The sequence below is a fragment of the Trachemys scripta genome, chromosome 1, assembly GCF_013100865.1.
Source record: "Trachemys scripta elegans isolate TJP31775 chromosome 1, CAS_Tse_1.0, whole genome shotgun sequence".
In the NCBI taxonomy this organism is placed as follows: Eukaryota; Metazoa; Chordata; order Testudines; family Emydidae; genus Trachemys; species Trachemys scripta.
This window is the reverse complement of record NC_048298.1, coordinates 150219051-150235081: the sequence shown is the minus strand read 5'-3', so window position 1 is coordinate 150235081 and position 16031 is coordinate 150219051. Positions and strand designations below refer to the sequence as shown.

Genomic DNA, 16031 nt, shown 5'->3' with positions numbered 1-16031 from the left:
ACCATAGCAGAAGCAGAGCTAGCTGAATAAGCAGGTCCAAATTTTCATAAACATTTTTGTAAAAAATAATTGTCCTTTTGGGAGGGGTGCGGGAGGGTGGAGAAGGAATTTGAAAGATGAAAATTTTTGTAAAAATATCTAACTGGCTCCGGAGATGGAATTTTCACCAAAATGTTATTAGAAATTGCTGGTTGAAAAGCAAGTAAAAATGTTCACCAATATTTTTGAGAAATTTCTTCCTTTTCTGCCAAAATTCAATTTTTTTCAACCACCTAGAATTCGAACCCTGCTAGCTTACAGCTCTGGCTTAAGCAGAGCTGTAGCTAGGATGGATTTAATTGTCTCATGGAGCAAGAACCCCAGCTAAAGAAATAGTGACATGCAGCAAGATTTCTTGTTCAGAGCTTTTTCTGCTGTATTGTATCAAATCCTTTAGCAACCCTTAAGGTTACATTTTGGTAGGTTATGGATGAAACTCAGCTAAGTACAAAGCTGATCTGTTATAAAAGAGATGCAGTCTTTTTAGACAAGGCATTTCAAAAGGGTTTTTAAAAAAATATTATAAAAGCGAACCTGCCCCACACTTCTTTCCTAAAATCTCCTTTCTCAGGAAAGTCCTGTGGTGTGATCCTCTGTGTCTGTTCATCAGCATGACACAAAATTCTCACTTTCCAATAAATATGCTTTGTTTTTCTCCTTGGAAAAAAATATATAAAGTGTTACAATGTCTATTGTACAGTTTGTGTCCTGGCTACAGTATGAGGTCCGTGGCTGAAAGGGCGGGGGAAAGATTTTGTTTTTTGTTTAATGCAAACAAACTGCAACTGGTGATGCCCTCTGATTACAGGGGTTAAAAAATATAAAGGAGTCTTTACTGCTTAAAAGCATCAGTGCTACTGGTTTGAAATATTTCACTTAAAGGCTTGTGGATTTTCAAAACGGCAAATACAATGTTTATTTAGGCCCTTGACTGAATACTGAAAGAAAGAGGCATGGGCATTTAGGTGGCTTGAGAAGAATTTCCATGTCTGGCCACTTGCGGCTTGAACAGCTATTAGGATGCAGGCAAGAGACAGCAGTCAAAGGTTAAGTTGCTCTTTTTAGTACGGGTATCCATGGTGGTAACTTTCATGGTGACGGTAGTCATCTTGGTAACCTTCCTGGTATCCCTGGTGATAGCTATGGTAACCATACCCACCATACTCATCTTCTGGGCATCGCATGCCAAGTGATTGCTGAATTGCCATTTCCTGTCGCCGAAGCTGCATGGAATCGATCAAATCATACACGATCACCATGGACCACATTGGGGAAGGGTACCAGGATTTGACGTTTCCATCTTTCCCAACCAGAAGCATGGAGAAATATTCAGGGCTGATTTGGAAATAATTGCGGATGTCTTTCACCAGGTTAGCAGGGACATCTTCTCGCTCCACATTGGAGCTTCCTAGAAAAGGACAGAATCAGGAACAATGCTGGTGTTTTGGTTGCCCAGCTAAATGATAATTTGGAAAGTATGCCCTGTGGCCTTTTCTTCCTATTTTACTGCCCTCTGTAAAAGATCCTGGTCAATGTAAGGATCTCACAACCCTCCTCAGCAGAGATTGACTTCAGGACCTCCTTGTTTCCAAAAACACAGGTCACTGTCATGTGAGCAGAAGAAGAATTCATTTGTTTCAGTAGGGTTTTATTTGTTCTGCAGGCTGTAGCCAACAGAGGGCGATATAATCACACACTCACGCACATGTCTGATATTCCATGCAATTTGGGGCAGTGGTTATATACCCCAAAAGAGAGCAAAGGTGGTGAGGTTCCTCCCTGTTTTCACCTCTCCTTTGGTGGATGTACTTAATAGGGCTACGTAGCTGAAAAGCTCCCTGCCTCCAACATGTGCTGTGGTAGTGAGATCTCTAGTGCAAGGCTAACCCCGTGTGGGCCTTGTGGTACTGAAGGAAGCAAGGACTTGATGATGAAAGGAACCTTGAATGAAGCCAGAGGCCTACACATGAGAAGTAGCTGTGACTGTGCTTTATTAGCTTCTCCTTAAGCCTTATAGGAGGTAATGGTATGGACACCCCTTTGGCGCAGGAGGGGGCGAGGAGAAGAGTGCATTTGACCCACTCTATTTTGACTTCAGTGGGAGCTACAGACATGCTGCACCCAGCTCCGTACCTATACAGCCCGAGCGCCCCCCTCCCGGGCAGAGGGTCTGGGCTGCGCTCAAGGCCGGCGGGGCTGCGGAAGCAGGAGGTGTGGGGGCTGCTTTGGGGGCCCCCACAGGCCCAGAGCGGCCCGGGGGATTAGTGGGGGGCCTGGTGCCAGCATCAGGAAGCAGAACGACCCATCCCCAGCCTGCTCTGCTCCCCCTGCCCCAGCCGTGTTGCTCGGGGGAAGAGGCTTGGGGGAAGGGGTCCACCCTTCCACCCCCCGCGCACTCACCGGTGGCAGGAAGCGGAGTGACACAGCAGGGAGCCAGCGGAGTGGAGCGGGCTGGGGCGCTCTGCTTCCCACCACTGCCGGTGAATGCAGGGGTAGGCCTGACCCGTGCTGCCAGCGCCAGGTCCCTCCGCTAATCCCTTGGGCTGCGTCCGTCGCTGAGGGAGGGGGCTTGGGAGAAGGGTTGGGGCAGCGCAGGGGCAGAGGGAGTTGTTCTGGGCCCCACACGCCCCTAGGAACCCACAGTGGGGCCAGCTGGGGGATGGGGCTGGCTGCCGGCGCTGCCACATCGAAGCACACAGCTGCATAGGGTACCATGAAATTTGGGGCAATTTGGTGCCCCAAATTTCATGGTGCCCTACGCAGCTGCGTATTCTGCGTATCCTTAAGGATGGCCCTGGCTGCACCTTTCAGGCTCAGGCCCATCATTTTTATCCTGGCAGCGTCTCTTAAACAGGAATGTTAGGAAAGTTAGAAAATGTGCTTTAATTCTAGTCATAGCTGTGCCTCTTACCACCCTTTCAAGCAAAGGTCCCAGCTGCCCCTTAAAAACACACAGTGCTGTGTATGTGCCCTTCATGAGCAGTCATTAAAGACTGGAAAACCATTTCTCACCATTGATGGGATACAGTTCTAAGACACCACCGATCTCTTCCCCGAGTCCTAGCAGCTTGAGGATAGTTATGTGGCGCAGACCTGCAAAGGAACGAGAGAGGCTTTGGGTGACACCAGATCTTTCCACTCAGTCATGGACAGATGTTATTTTAACTGTCCAGATCTATGCTTGTTTGTTGGGGTCCAATCCCACCCTTCTGTGCAGGGACTGTCACTGATTTCAATAGGAGTGCTGCATGTGAGCCATAGACTGAAGCAACCGTTCTGATAGTCTAGTCTGACCTCCTGCGTAACACAGGCCGTAGAATTTCCCTGAAATAATTCTGTGGCATGGTGAGCTTAATCAGGGGTTGGAATTTGGGGCTAAACTAATCCATACAGGCAGTGTGCAACTTACGTTGTGAAAGCAGAGACACAGGAGCATCCAATGTGGTTCTGCTGCGTGGGAAGGCAACCACAGAGGGGACCGGCACACTGGGGAATTGCATAGGCCAACTCTGTGGGCATAACTTCCTTTTCCCACACAATGGGAGGTGGGTTTGGGGGTGAGGGAAGTGGGGTGGGTGAGGTGCACCAAGAGGGACACATGGCAGGTGGATGCTACTGCAGTAGCGGTCATGGAGTCTCCTGGCATGTGCATGGATGGTTTCTTCAGAGGCTGAACGAAGGAGCCCTCTTGTCCCAGGCCCAGCCTTTTAAGTTGTTCCCTAAATTTTCTGCTAATGTTCTTACACTTGCATAAACCAGAGTACAGAATAGCTCCTGCACATCTCTGGTCAGGTATACATAACAATAGCTCCATACTTGTGTTTATTGTTTGACTCAGAGAGTCTTTTATGAGGTCCAAACAACATGTGAGTTGGTGATCTTGTATTAGTTCCGCCACCCAGGAATTGAAATGCCATGGGAAGAGCAGCTCTCATGTTGTTTTGGCCTCCACCATGGCTCTATTCAGTCAAAACTGCTAACAACTAAGATCTGCAGGATTTTGCTCTAAGTCATTAAAAAAAAAAAAAACTGTGAACAAAGTAAATATAAACAAAGACAAATATTAGAACCTCAGCTCACCCTGGCACAAAGCCACTAGGGCATTCGTGTTAAGGCAGGTAAGCTGGGCAGATGCAATTTACTGCTCACTTTTATAAATTGCTCATAATTTCCCCAAATTAGGGAGCATACGCTCTGCCCCTTGGCTTTAAATGCATGGATTGTGAGCAGTGTTCCCTCTAATTTTCCCCATACATGTGCAGAATGAATTTTGTATGTGCACCAATATGGAGGTGCACATACAAAATTCATGTGGTAGGGGTGGGGCCGAGGGGTTTGGAGTGTCGGAGGGGGCTTAGGGCTGGGGCAGAGGATTGATGTTCAGGGTGTCAGGGCTCTGGCTGGGAGTGTGGACTCTGGGGTGGGACCAGGAATGACGGGCTCAGGATTTGGGCAGAGGGTAGGGGTGTGAGGGCTCTGGCGTGGGGTGTGGGCTCTGGGGTGGGGCAGAGGGTTGGGGAGCAGGCTCTGGGGTGAGTCCAGAGATGAGGGGCTCAGGGATGGGGCAGAGGGTTGGGGTGTTTGCGGGGGTGCAAGCTGGGGATGAGGGGCTCAGAGCTGGGGCAGAGGTTTGGGGAGGGGCTCTGGGGTGAGGCTGGGGCAGAGGGCTGGGGTGTGTCAGGGGGTGAGGGCTCTGGCTGTGGGTGCAGGCTCTGGGGTGGGGCCAGGGATGAGGGATTTGGAGTGCAGAAGGGTGCTCCAGGGCTATGGGGGGGAGAGAGGACTCCCTCCCAGCTCTCTCCCCCACCCCGCAGCAGCACCTGGGCTGGGGGGGAGAGGTGCCTCTCCCTGCTGTGGCAGCACTGGGGCTGGGGTGCCCGGGCCACGCAGGTCCAGGACTGAGTTGGGGCTGTGGGAGGGGCACTGCGGCTGGTCCCGGATAGGCGGGTTCCCTGAGCGCCTGTGCGGTGCTAAATGTGCTGCTGCGCAGCCGTGCAGTTTACAGGGAACTTAGGTTGTGAGGGGCAGGGTGAATAATCTCAAGGGAAGAAGCTGTAGGGTCTGGTAACTGATCAGGCAGCCTTAGAAGTGTCATGTTGATCTCCTAATACTGGAAGGATGGTCAGAGACCATCACCAGGTGCAAAGCAAAACTATGTTACTGTATCAGACCATGAGTCCAGTACCCCACCCCCACACCCCCGCCATACCAGATCAACCCAGTGGTCCATCTAATCTCATAGCCCTCTAGGGGAGTGTCCGGCCATGCTGGATCAGACCATTGGTCCATCTTAGTCTGATATCCTGCCTTTGGCAATAGAAGTATCAAAGAAGGGAAAATCACCCCCTTCTAATTACTCCTGACCAGTTGCGCAACCCTGCTCATGGGGATGAAAACTCCTTCCTGACCCATGGAGCAGTTGTTGGGGTGAGATTCACAAAGGTATTTCAGGTACCTATCTTCCATTGAAATCAAGGGGAGTTAGGTCCCTAAATATATTTGTGAATCCCACTCTTCGTGCCTTGATGCATGAGATTTTGTTACCTCCGTTTGCAAAAAATCTCAGGAGATCCAAAGAGTAGTGAGAGCTTTATTTTAAATCAGTGGAAAGAAATGAAGAGAGAACCCCACCAAATGCATGAAAAAGTCAGCATGCAGAGAATAATGTGCTTATTCATAAGATGTACAGTGGCAAACTGTTTGGAGGTAACATAACCTGTAGCCCTCAAGTGGGAAATTACTACGTGGATCAGATTAAATCAGGCGTCCATTTTTTCTTTTTTAGACAGAGGATTGGAATGTTGTCTTTGAGAAAAAATCATGGAGACGCACCAGGGTCCCAGTTAGTGAGGCACCTCTTTCTATACTGGGAAGAGTCCTGGAAGCTACTATTCTAGTGACCCAGAGGCAGGATGCTTGGAAATGCACAACTTGATTTAGGATATTCAACCATGGCATGAGGAAAAAAGGAGGGTCATGCCTTATTAACGTTCTTGAATTCCTTAAGGATATCCCCAACAAAGGGAAGAGAGTTAAGTGAATAGTGGCTGTATGCAGATCTTCAGAAAGTATGTGACAAGGTTCCACATCACACACTAATTTGGTATCAAGGAAAATGGAAGCGGCTGAGGGTGTGTATTACAGTGAGACTGCGATTAAGAGAGTGACTCTGTAAGGCCTGATCTACACTGTGGGGGGATCGATCTAAGTTATGCAACTTCAGTTACATGAAAAACGTAGCTGAAGTCGATGTACTTAGATTGACTTACTGTGGTGTCTTCACTACAGTGAGTCAACTGCTGCCGCTCTCCCGTCGACTCCGCCTGCGCCTCTCACCAAGCTGGAGTGCAGGAGTCGACGGGAGAGCGCTCGGGGATCGATTTATTGCGTCTAGACTAGACACGATAAATCAATCCCTGCTGGATCGATCGCTGCCCGCCGATCCGGCCGGTAGTGAAGACATACCTTAAGTGACATTGTGTGGATCCCTGTTTATTCAGGCACCAGTGACATTCAGTGAAACAGTTGGAGACTTCTGCTACAGTAGGCATTCCACTACATCGCCGTTCAACAGGGAAAAAATCTAGCCCTTGTCACTACAGCTGCACAGAAGACTCCAGACAGTGTGGAGCTATGATGCATGGAGGAGGCTACGCACCAGAAAGCTGGGCAGTGGTGTACTTGCTCCATTTACATGGCTGGTAGGGGTAGGACAGGGAATAGGCAGAGCTGAGGGAGCCCCCACTGCATGGATCCTCTAGCTCTTCCTTTCCAGTAAGGCTATAGACTCCCTGAGGGCTCTTCGTGCTAAGGGGCTGAAGTGGCCTCCATGAAGATGCTTTACATAGTTGGGATGAGGAAGGAAAGAAAAACATAGCTCTCGCCATCCTTCCATGCATCTCCTTGCTGCCCATCCTGGCTCTGTACTGGGCTGATGATTGGTTCCTATAAGCACAACTTGCTTATACCACTAATTTACTGAGTTGTGACAAGAAGATGGACAAGCTCAGGGCTGTTCTATTGCTAAAATGCCCATCAGAGAGAGAGTCTGAAGGGGCTTAACTCTTCCCTAACCTAAATGAGGGATTTCAGAGGAGGGATCAGCATCCTCAACGGTATGCTTGGGTGGCAGCGGTTACTAAGGTTCATGTCAGAGGTTTGTCTTCTTCCATCCCTAGCTGGGTGGATTCGGTTAAGTTTTCAGTTGAACAGACCTCCTCAGACTGTCTGGGTTTAGATCTGAGTGAAGGAATCCATCCCCAAATGGCACTCCGGAAGGATGTGGTATGGGGAGTAAGAGCGTAATACAGTCTGACTTACCAAAATTACAGGCCTGTCCACTGAGGGCAGAAAGCTGCTGGGAATAGGCCCAGTCCTCGTCGTTGGGAGCAGAGATCACCAGCAGCCTCCTCCTCCATCGGAATCTGGAAAGAGATGAGAACACAACAGAGAAGCATTGTTCTGTGCTGCCTCAAGCACCCTGTGCACTGTTTTTAATTGAGGGGTCAGAGTAGATATGGTATTTCACAGCCTTCAAAGTGCTTTATGGAGCAGCCAAGGGGGCCCATTGGACGCTACTGTGACTCACACGATGCACAATGCATCTTGCTCCTAAGGGAGCATCATTTTGAAGGAAAATTCCCACCCATCTCTAGTGGGGAAGCATTTTTAAAAGGTTTGTTAGTGTTAACTTAGATGCTGAATGTGCTCCCCTAACTTGCTTAGGGGGGTTATAGAACTATAGAAAAACAGCTTAACTCAGCTTTCATTATTGCTCCATAGTTCATATTTGGGGGTATGTCTATACTGCAGCTAGAGGTAGGTTTGGTAAGCTAGTGTGCTTAAAAATAGCAGTGGCACTGGCAGCAGCATGGGCTAATTGCCCCGACTACAGTCCTAGCTGAGATCCTAGGTACGTACTTGGGTGGCTAGCCCATCACATTGCCACAGCTACATGGCTATTTTTAGTGCACTAGCTTGATCAAAACTAGCATGTGTATGTCTACCCAAGTTGGAAATTACACCACCAGCTGCAAAACAGATGACGACTTTGAGAGCTTAGAGGAGATGTGCTACAGCACTGATACTCAGACTGCGGCTTTTAACCACAAGTGGCTCTTTAATGTGTCTCCTGCAACTCTTTGCAGGATATAATATTAAAACACTGTGTGATTTAATGATTAACCAGTCTGTTATTAACCAATCAGGATACTTTTACTATGTTATTAAGCTATCAACTTGCACTAAGTTATTAACTTATTTGTTGTGAGAATAATATATAAAAAACTAAATATTTCCCCCATTATTCACACTACTGTGGCTGGTGTGGGTAATGTTCATTGCTAATTTGACTCCTTAATACTGAGGTCTGCATATCACTGTGCTCCAGGAAGCAGGGAAAGAAGGCAAGAGATGAAGAATGAGAAACAGGGGATGGGCAAAGCAGCTTAAAAATAAACCCAAGCTCTCCCCCCACACTCCCTTCTCCAATTTAGATTTGAATCTAGAACCAAATTCAAGCCATATGTTTATGAAGGTTCGCAAATGTTTGGTCAATGTTTTCATTCATTATTTGTATTCAAATTAGAGATGGAGCCTGAGCTGCAAAGTTTGTATCCAGACCTGAGTTGTCTCAAAGTTCAGGTAGTGTTCAGATCTAGGACTTTGGTTCATCCCATTTACAGCTGGGATTCTCCATTAATTTCATAGTGTGGCCCACGTCTTAATAAAGGGCTTATCTCCTCTGCTCCTGTTTGCCATGATCACCTCCCCCCCACATTCATGAATGTACAAACCACCTCCCCCCTCCCATATATGAGTACAATGTCCCTGTGGCAACTAGAGCATTTTTTTCCATGGAAAAGGAGGATGAGAGGAACAATGGTCTAGTGATTTAATGTGCTGACTTAGGAGACATGGGTTCAGGTCCCTGCTCCACCCTGGCTTTCCTGTGTAACCTTGGGGTAAGTTATTTTAGTCTCTCTCTCTCTCTCTCTGCCTCAGTTCTTCATCCTGTATAATGTGGGTAATAGCACTGCTCTACCTCAGAGGGGTGTTGGGACAGTAAATGTGATAAAGACTGTGAGATGCTCAGATAGTGGGGTAATGGGAGCCATATATATAGCTACGAGAGAAAAATATTGAGTGTACTCTTGGCTTCATTTTAGCAGTTGGAACAAGGAGGAGCCAGCACCATGTGACTAGCCAGCTCCCTGTGGACCAGAATCAGGTGTTCCACAGACCAGTGTTTGGGAACCTCTGCAGTAGAGGAATATAGGCTAGATGTACCTTGAGGGTCCAGGTCTGAACACACTCAATATTTGGGGGTGCTGGATTTAGGAGTTCAGTTTCATCTCTAATTCTCATATCTATGTTGTTCCCAGTTCTATCCAGGAGTGGAAGAGGATAAAGCCTGATCTCAATTTTGCATATCCAAACATCTTGACTAAGCATCTGAATTTTGAATGCTCAGCCAACTTGACCCTCCAAATGTCAAGATCTTTACCCATTGCCATCTCTAGTTAATATAATGGCACTGGGAATTGTATTTCAGACTGGGACAGAAAAATCACCATTGAATTTCTTACAATACACGTTAGCTTTCAAGCTGTTCTATGCTGCTAGAAGAGCTCCAACAGGTTGCAGTCAGACAGTTTGTATATGGATTAGAGCTGCTCCTTCTAACTGAACATTTCACTGTGAGGACCACCTGGCATTGTCTTATCCAAGAAGGGTGGTGACGGGGAAAGATTTGTAACCAGTCTCAAAAACCTAAATGAAAGGTTACTTAGTATTTTAAAACAACACTTTTTTCCGTAAAGGTGCCTCCCCATCCAAAACTAATTAGGTTTAAAAGAATTCACAAAACTGCAGGGATATTTTTGTGCCAGGAAATGCTCTTTTAAATGGAGGCAGATGTTGCTATAATACATAATAATAACAACGGTATTTACTTTGAGCAGTATGATACAAGCCTGTAAGACATCCCAAAGCTTCAAAACCTGTCAGTGTCGCCATTCACAGGTAACTCTGAATTAGTTGATTGTCTTTTTGAAATTTTTGAGCTGAGTCCAAAAAGAAAGGTCTACGCGCATGGTAATTTTCTGGGGAGGGTCTAAGTAGGCCAGTGCTTGTGTCACAGCATGGCCTTCTGGGACAAAAGCCAGGACTTTTGTTGGGGCAGGGAGTTGCTGTTGTGACTTTTTTATTTTAATTAAAAAAACAAGTTACATTGTTTTTTAGGCTATTGATGCCAGCTGATGAAGCAATGGCTGAGTTCCTCAGCCATATTGCATTGCAAAGAGATGCAAGCCAGCTCCTGACTAGCTGGTCTGCTGATGAGGTAATGGCCCTGCTTCCCCACCCAGGCCCATTACCTCATCAGCAGACCAGCTAGTCAGGTAGCTGTAGTCTTTCCACTGCCTTTAATGGGCTTTGGATCCGTTTCCCCATGGAGCACGCTGAAGAAATCGAGGGCAGCTCCTAACCAGCTGGTCTGGTGGTTTGGCAATCAATGGCCTGACTTCTTCATTCCAGTAAGACTGAAGAGAGAGATTCCTGGGAGGGAGCCTTAAGCCCTGAAGCGTGCCCTGCTGGCAGGAGGAAGCCTATGTGGGAGTGCGTGGGCGGAGTGAAAGAAAGGGAAAAATCACGTCACCCTTTTAAAAAAAAAAATCCAAAAATCTCCTTTGTGATATTTTCAAAACTTAACATGGGAAAAGCCCCATCCTAGCTATAAGTAGGGGCTTAGGATGGAAATTTTGGATTAGATTCTGCCATGGCACCTACCCATGCAGCCACATGGACTAAGGTGTAAATCAGGCTGGAATTTGGCTCATAAATGATGAGAGCCTCTTGCAGGAGTTGTTTATTTAAGAAAAACATTCACAAAGTTAATTCATAAAAAACAGTGGGGGCAGAATTGGAGCAAGGCCGAAGGGAGAAGTTCTACAGGAGATGGAAGAGTAGCCGCAGTTCTGATGCACAAACAGGTCTGATACACTGAGTCCCCTTTTCCCTTGGTCTTCCATCCAAGTACCGGCCTGACTCAGCCCAACCCTCTGGCTCTGCTGGAATGAATCACTCACTCAGCCTATGCTGTCATCGCCAGTGTAGATGTTTGGGGATGGACTTTACCAAGGAACCTGTACCATGAGCCTTCAGCTGTGCAAGGATGAAGATAATTGACAATACAGTGCTTCCCACAGTTAGTAAGGGACTGGCACCCACATACCCCTTCACCAGGGTCTTATTTCTGATAAACAGCAGGCCTGGCATTTGGAATCTGAGAGCCTCCAGGCAGCTTTGTATCCAGACCTTCAACCTCTTTTCCCTACAACCACCCTCCATTCTCTACATTAGTCTGCAAGGGAGGTCAATGGTCTCAGTCTGGTCAGTGAGCTCAGACAGCATAGTCAGATATCCTGTGTTAAACTGGGACTGGCCCCCGCTCCAAATGGACACTTCCCATGAACATCTGTGGGTTTCAAGGGTTCCCAAAGACAGCTCTGACTACTGGTTTCCTTCCATGCCATTGACGCAAATTAAGAATGATATTTACAGTTTAATTGACTTCCCTGATGAGAGACAGCAGGGGGTGACTCAGTTCTGGCAGTTTCATTCACAGGGAGAGTTTATGGACAAAACAAAATGAGCCCTGCTGAGGGCCAGGCCAGATTCAGTGACTGGCACGATCTATCCACCCTTTAAAGACCCATTGATTCTCACTTCCTAGAAAACAAAAACATCTTTGGAGACAGTTGTGTTTATAGATCCTCTATTTCTGCCTTTCTCTTCCCCTGTTGTTTTTTTATTACTAGGACTATTTTTAGGGAAACACAATTTTGTGGCTTCCTTCTCTGCAAGTATACAGCCTCTTTATTGCCTAGGACAGCTGTTCCCAAAGTGCGGTTCTTCTTGGTGGTGTAGAATGAGTCATTCTGAGAGCCAAGCAGGAGGGGAATGGGGGAGTTTGGAGATGTGGTGGATCTGGTAAAAGCTCTCACTCGCTCTCTCTGAGGAAGTGGCCCTCAGAAAAAAGAACCAATGACTTATGCATTCACCTCTCCCGGCTGCTTATTCCCCCTTGGAGTCACAATCCTCAATGTCCTCTCAGTCATTTTCATAGCAATCAGGCATAAGAGCACAAACTGAGGATTTTGATGGTAGGGGAGGAATATGCAGCAGCAGCAGATGAAATCCTGAACAACAGGAGATCTCATTTTTGTGCAGATCCCCCAGTAATGGAGATGGGCCAGAGCTGCAACATTTAACTTCAGATCTGAATTTCTCCAAAGTCCAGGCACATTTTACACCCAGGGGTTTTGCCTTGTGGGGAGAAGAGTAATACAGAATATACAGACTACATGAGCAAAGCCGTCTCTCTAGGCAGGTTTTTTCAGATGTTTTCCAGGAGGCATTAGCAGCTCTTTTATACTGGCTGGTGACTAACACTGGGCAAAGAAAGGCAGAATTATTTCAGACATGATAAGAAGGACGTTAGGGAAAATGGAGTCCGTGATCTGAACTGCACAGAAGGAGTTGCAACTGAAATAATGAGATTGTCGCGTGTGGCGTCCAGCGACTGAAGTACAGAAACATTGTAATGCTATTCTACAGCTTAACAGGTTCAAAGCATTGCACAAACATGAGCTAATTAATCCTCCCTTGCCCCTGTGAAGCAGATTAACTTTATCTGTGGAAACAGACACAGAAAAGTGAAGTGTCTTGGCTAAGACTGTGCAGTGAGCCTGTGGAAACAGAACCCAGGAGACCCCATTTCCAGGGCTCTACTCTCCACAAGAGTATGCTGCAGCTGCATCAGAGTTAACTGTGGTTAAATCTCATTACTTTGCTGGAAATGATCAATATTGCGAAGTCTATTAAAAAAACCTCTTTCCTTAAAAATAAAGTATGCCAGATATTTTAAATATGATTAATTATCACTAGCAGCTAGAAACAGGTCAGTGCTGAAAGTAATACCTGGATAAGAAGTTTTCCAGGGACTGTTTCTTGTCATCTTTGCAGACAATACCTTCCCTCTTCTGCTTTTCCATATCTTTGATTCGTGACTGGAAGGTGTCAACGAAATCAAATATTGACTTCATTGCAATGGGCACTTCATAATATTGCTATAAAATAAAAGGTAAAGAATAGGTCAAATTACAAGCAAAGCCCTTAAGCACATAACATGCCACTGCCAGAAGAGATAGAGAGGGTGGAAACTGTCCCTGATTTCACAGAGTCTGATTGTGAGGAACTGGACTATTCCTAGGATTCCAGCTTTAAGTGTTTGCCTTGTAGGACAAACTTGTGTGTCAGGACACTGCACACAACTCACTAGAATCAGGTTATCCTGCAGTATCGTGCTGTGTCCTAGAACATCATTCATATACGATGCAGCATCAGCGTGTTGTGTCATGATATCCCATGGCAGCCCCAGGCTGCATTTCAGGACATTGTGTGCTGCATTCAGCTGCTCTGATAGAGGTAGTTTTATGCTTGTGGTGAGTTGCCAGAGCACCATCCCAGCACACACACAGACCTCCCACTGGAGTTCCCCCATCTTGAAAAGATGGACTGTGCCTTCCACCCTTCCCGTTTGCTGTCAATCTCCCATGCTGTCCACCTTCTAGCTGATGAAACCCTTATGACCCTCCAACTAATGGCAAGGCCCTGAATCAGCCTCTCTCGGGCATCTCATAACAGTCCACAGCATATTTCTGCTTTCCAATGCCTTTATGTTCAAAGAGCTCAACTCCCCACCTTGACCCTCATGTCAATATCCGTCAGCACCACGAAGAAGTCATTGTAGGTCATCCCGTATTCTTTCCTCAGCTCATTGATGAGGTGCTGGTCCACTAGGTCATCATCCTCTACCACCTTCATCGGCTTCTCATTATCTTAAAAGCAAATAAACTGCTGATAAACATGGAATCACAGAGCAAACTCATCAGTTTCATCATGTAAGTCACAAAAGGGACCCAAACATCACCCGCTCTCCCTCTTGCTAGTCATAACGGGCCATAGTTTTCAAAAGGGAAGTGATTTTGGCTGCCCAATTTGCGGCACTGTAAAGGGGACTGATTTTCAGTCCCCACCTTCTGAAAATCAAGCCCCTTAAAGGTATCTTGAGCTGGACATCCAAAATTGCTAGTCACTTTTGAAAATCGAGGCCATGTGTAGTTTATCCTGAAGGAACTCAAAGATCTTCACAGATATTTCACAACTACGGAAATGCAGTCACTTCTGGAATGGTATGTAGTGATTATTTAACAGTGCACCGCAACATTCTATGAAAAACAACATATCCAAATAAAACAGCCCGGAGAATTTAAAACTGTAAAATACAGTTAACACACTTGGATTTTGGTTAGGATTCCTGAGTTAACATCCCTATTCTTGCAAAAATTGACATGGGATCTTTAATGACCACAAATTACCAGGACTGCTGTTTTGTTTCATCCGAAAGGCAGCAGGTCCAGTCCTTTAGTGCCATGTTGGGGTACTGATTTGCTACTGAGTGCCACCTACTGATCATACACACACACACTTCCCCATGCCAGCACTCAAAAATTGAAAAAGCAAGGTCTGCAGGTCAAGCCTGATTATGTAAATACACTCATCTCTACTGCGATCACAGAAGACATTCAAAAAGGCTTGCTAAAACACAGAGACAGTATTTTCATTTTGAAAAGAAAGCATCTTTGAGTTATCCACATGCAGCCCCTCCCCCCCCCCCAAAGTAAAACTAAACTAACCAAAATCTCAAACAGCGGAAAAGATTTTTAACAAGTGAAAACATTATTTTTGTTTTCCTACATCTGAATAACCAAAGTGACCAAACTGATCCTGCAGACACTTTCACATACGCACCAGAAAAATAAAAAAAATTGCTTCTAAGAAGTGACCATAAGAAACCATAAAAAATTTCAGTCCATTATAAAGGTATAGCCAGGTGACATAAAAAAGATTTGAAATAGCAATGTCATCATCATCTCAATCTCAGCCACAGTGTCAATAGTGCTGTTCTATAGTACTGCAGCAACGATCTAAAACACTCCACTACACAATAGCATTCCTGCAGTGTTTTGTATAGTTTCTGTAAAGGAGGCCACAATTGCACGTGAAGCACCTGTTAAATGGGATTAACTCTGGCTCAGGTGTCATCTTTAAAGTGGCTATTACCACAACACAGCACCGAAAGAAAAAGGTGCATAATCCAAAGTGTTTGTAATATCCAAAAGAGATATTAAAAGGTACATGCAACAGAGGGTGAGATCATACTGTACCCCCACTATCTTCTATTGCAATTCCCTAAGAATGCAGGTGGAAACAGGAACAATAAGATATATTAAATCTCACAGCACAGGAATCATATTAACGTCTAGCAATAGAGAAATAAATACATGAAAAATGACATTAAAGGAAATGTGGGGAACAACAAACTGTGAAAGAGTACAGTCAGAACTATGCTATGCTCTTCTATAGCACCTGCCACCTGAGGATCTCAAAGCACTCTGCAATCATTAATTAAGCCCCCCCCCCCCCCGCAACAGCCCAAGATGTATATATTGCTATCCCCAATTGCAGATGGAGAAACTGAGACACAGGTATTAAGTGACTTGCCTAAATCAGAAAAGAGCAGTGGCAGAGCTGCAATAGGACCCAGGAGTCCCACTCCCCTGCTCTAACCATTAGACAATAGTGAACAGAGACGAGGCAAACTAAGTTGGATAAACTAAATAAATACTGACCAGAATATTTGATCTCTGCAAACAGTTTGGTTCACTTTCATTACTTTTCTTTTTCATGCATTTCTGAACATCTCCATGCTATGGGGGATATGGGTGTGGATTCAAAGCTCGCTGCAGGCCCATTGTCTCTATAACTGGATGCACAAAAACCCTGGATCCAGTTCAGATATGGATCTGAACTTTTTGTAGCTTGGGCCTGTTTCTAATAGAAATAGTCAACAGTCTGAATATTCCAGT

At 45.9% G+C, this 16031-nt stretch overlaps 1 protein-coding gene across 1 annotated transcript in view; it reads right to left on the bottom strand.

Annotated features, from left to right (window-relative positions):
• Positions 1-926: 926 nt before the first annotated feature.
• CCDC80 (coiled-coil domain containing 80) overlaps positions 927-16031 on the bottom strand; it is a 29916-nt gene continuing 14811 nt past the window's right edge. Inside the window, exons 4-8 of the mRNA XM_034789498.1 lie at positions 13804-13940; positions 13021-13169; positions 7360-7463; positions 3052-3132; positions 927-1447 (exon numbers count right to left, since the gene is read on the bottom strand). Of these exons, the coding sequence (XP_034645389.1) occupies positions 1101-1447; positions 3052-3132; positions 7360-7463; positions 13021-13169; positions 13804-13940 (818 nt within the window). The 3' untranslated portion in view covers positions 927-1100. The remainder of the gene's footprint in view (positions 1448-3051; positions 3133-7359; positions 7464-13020; positions 13170-13803; positions 13941-16031) is intronic.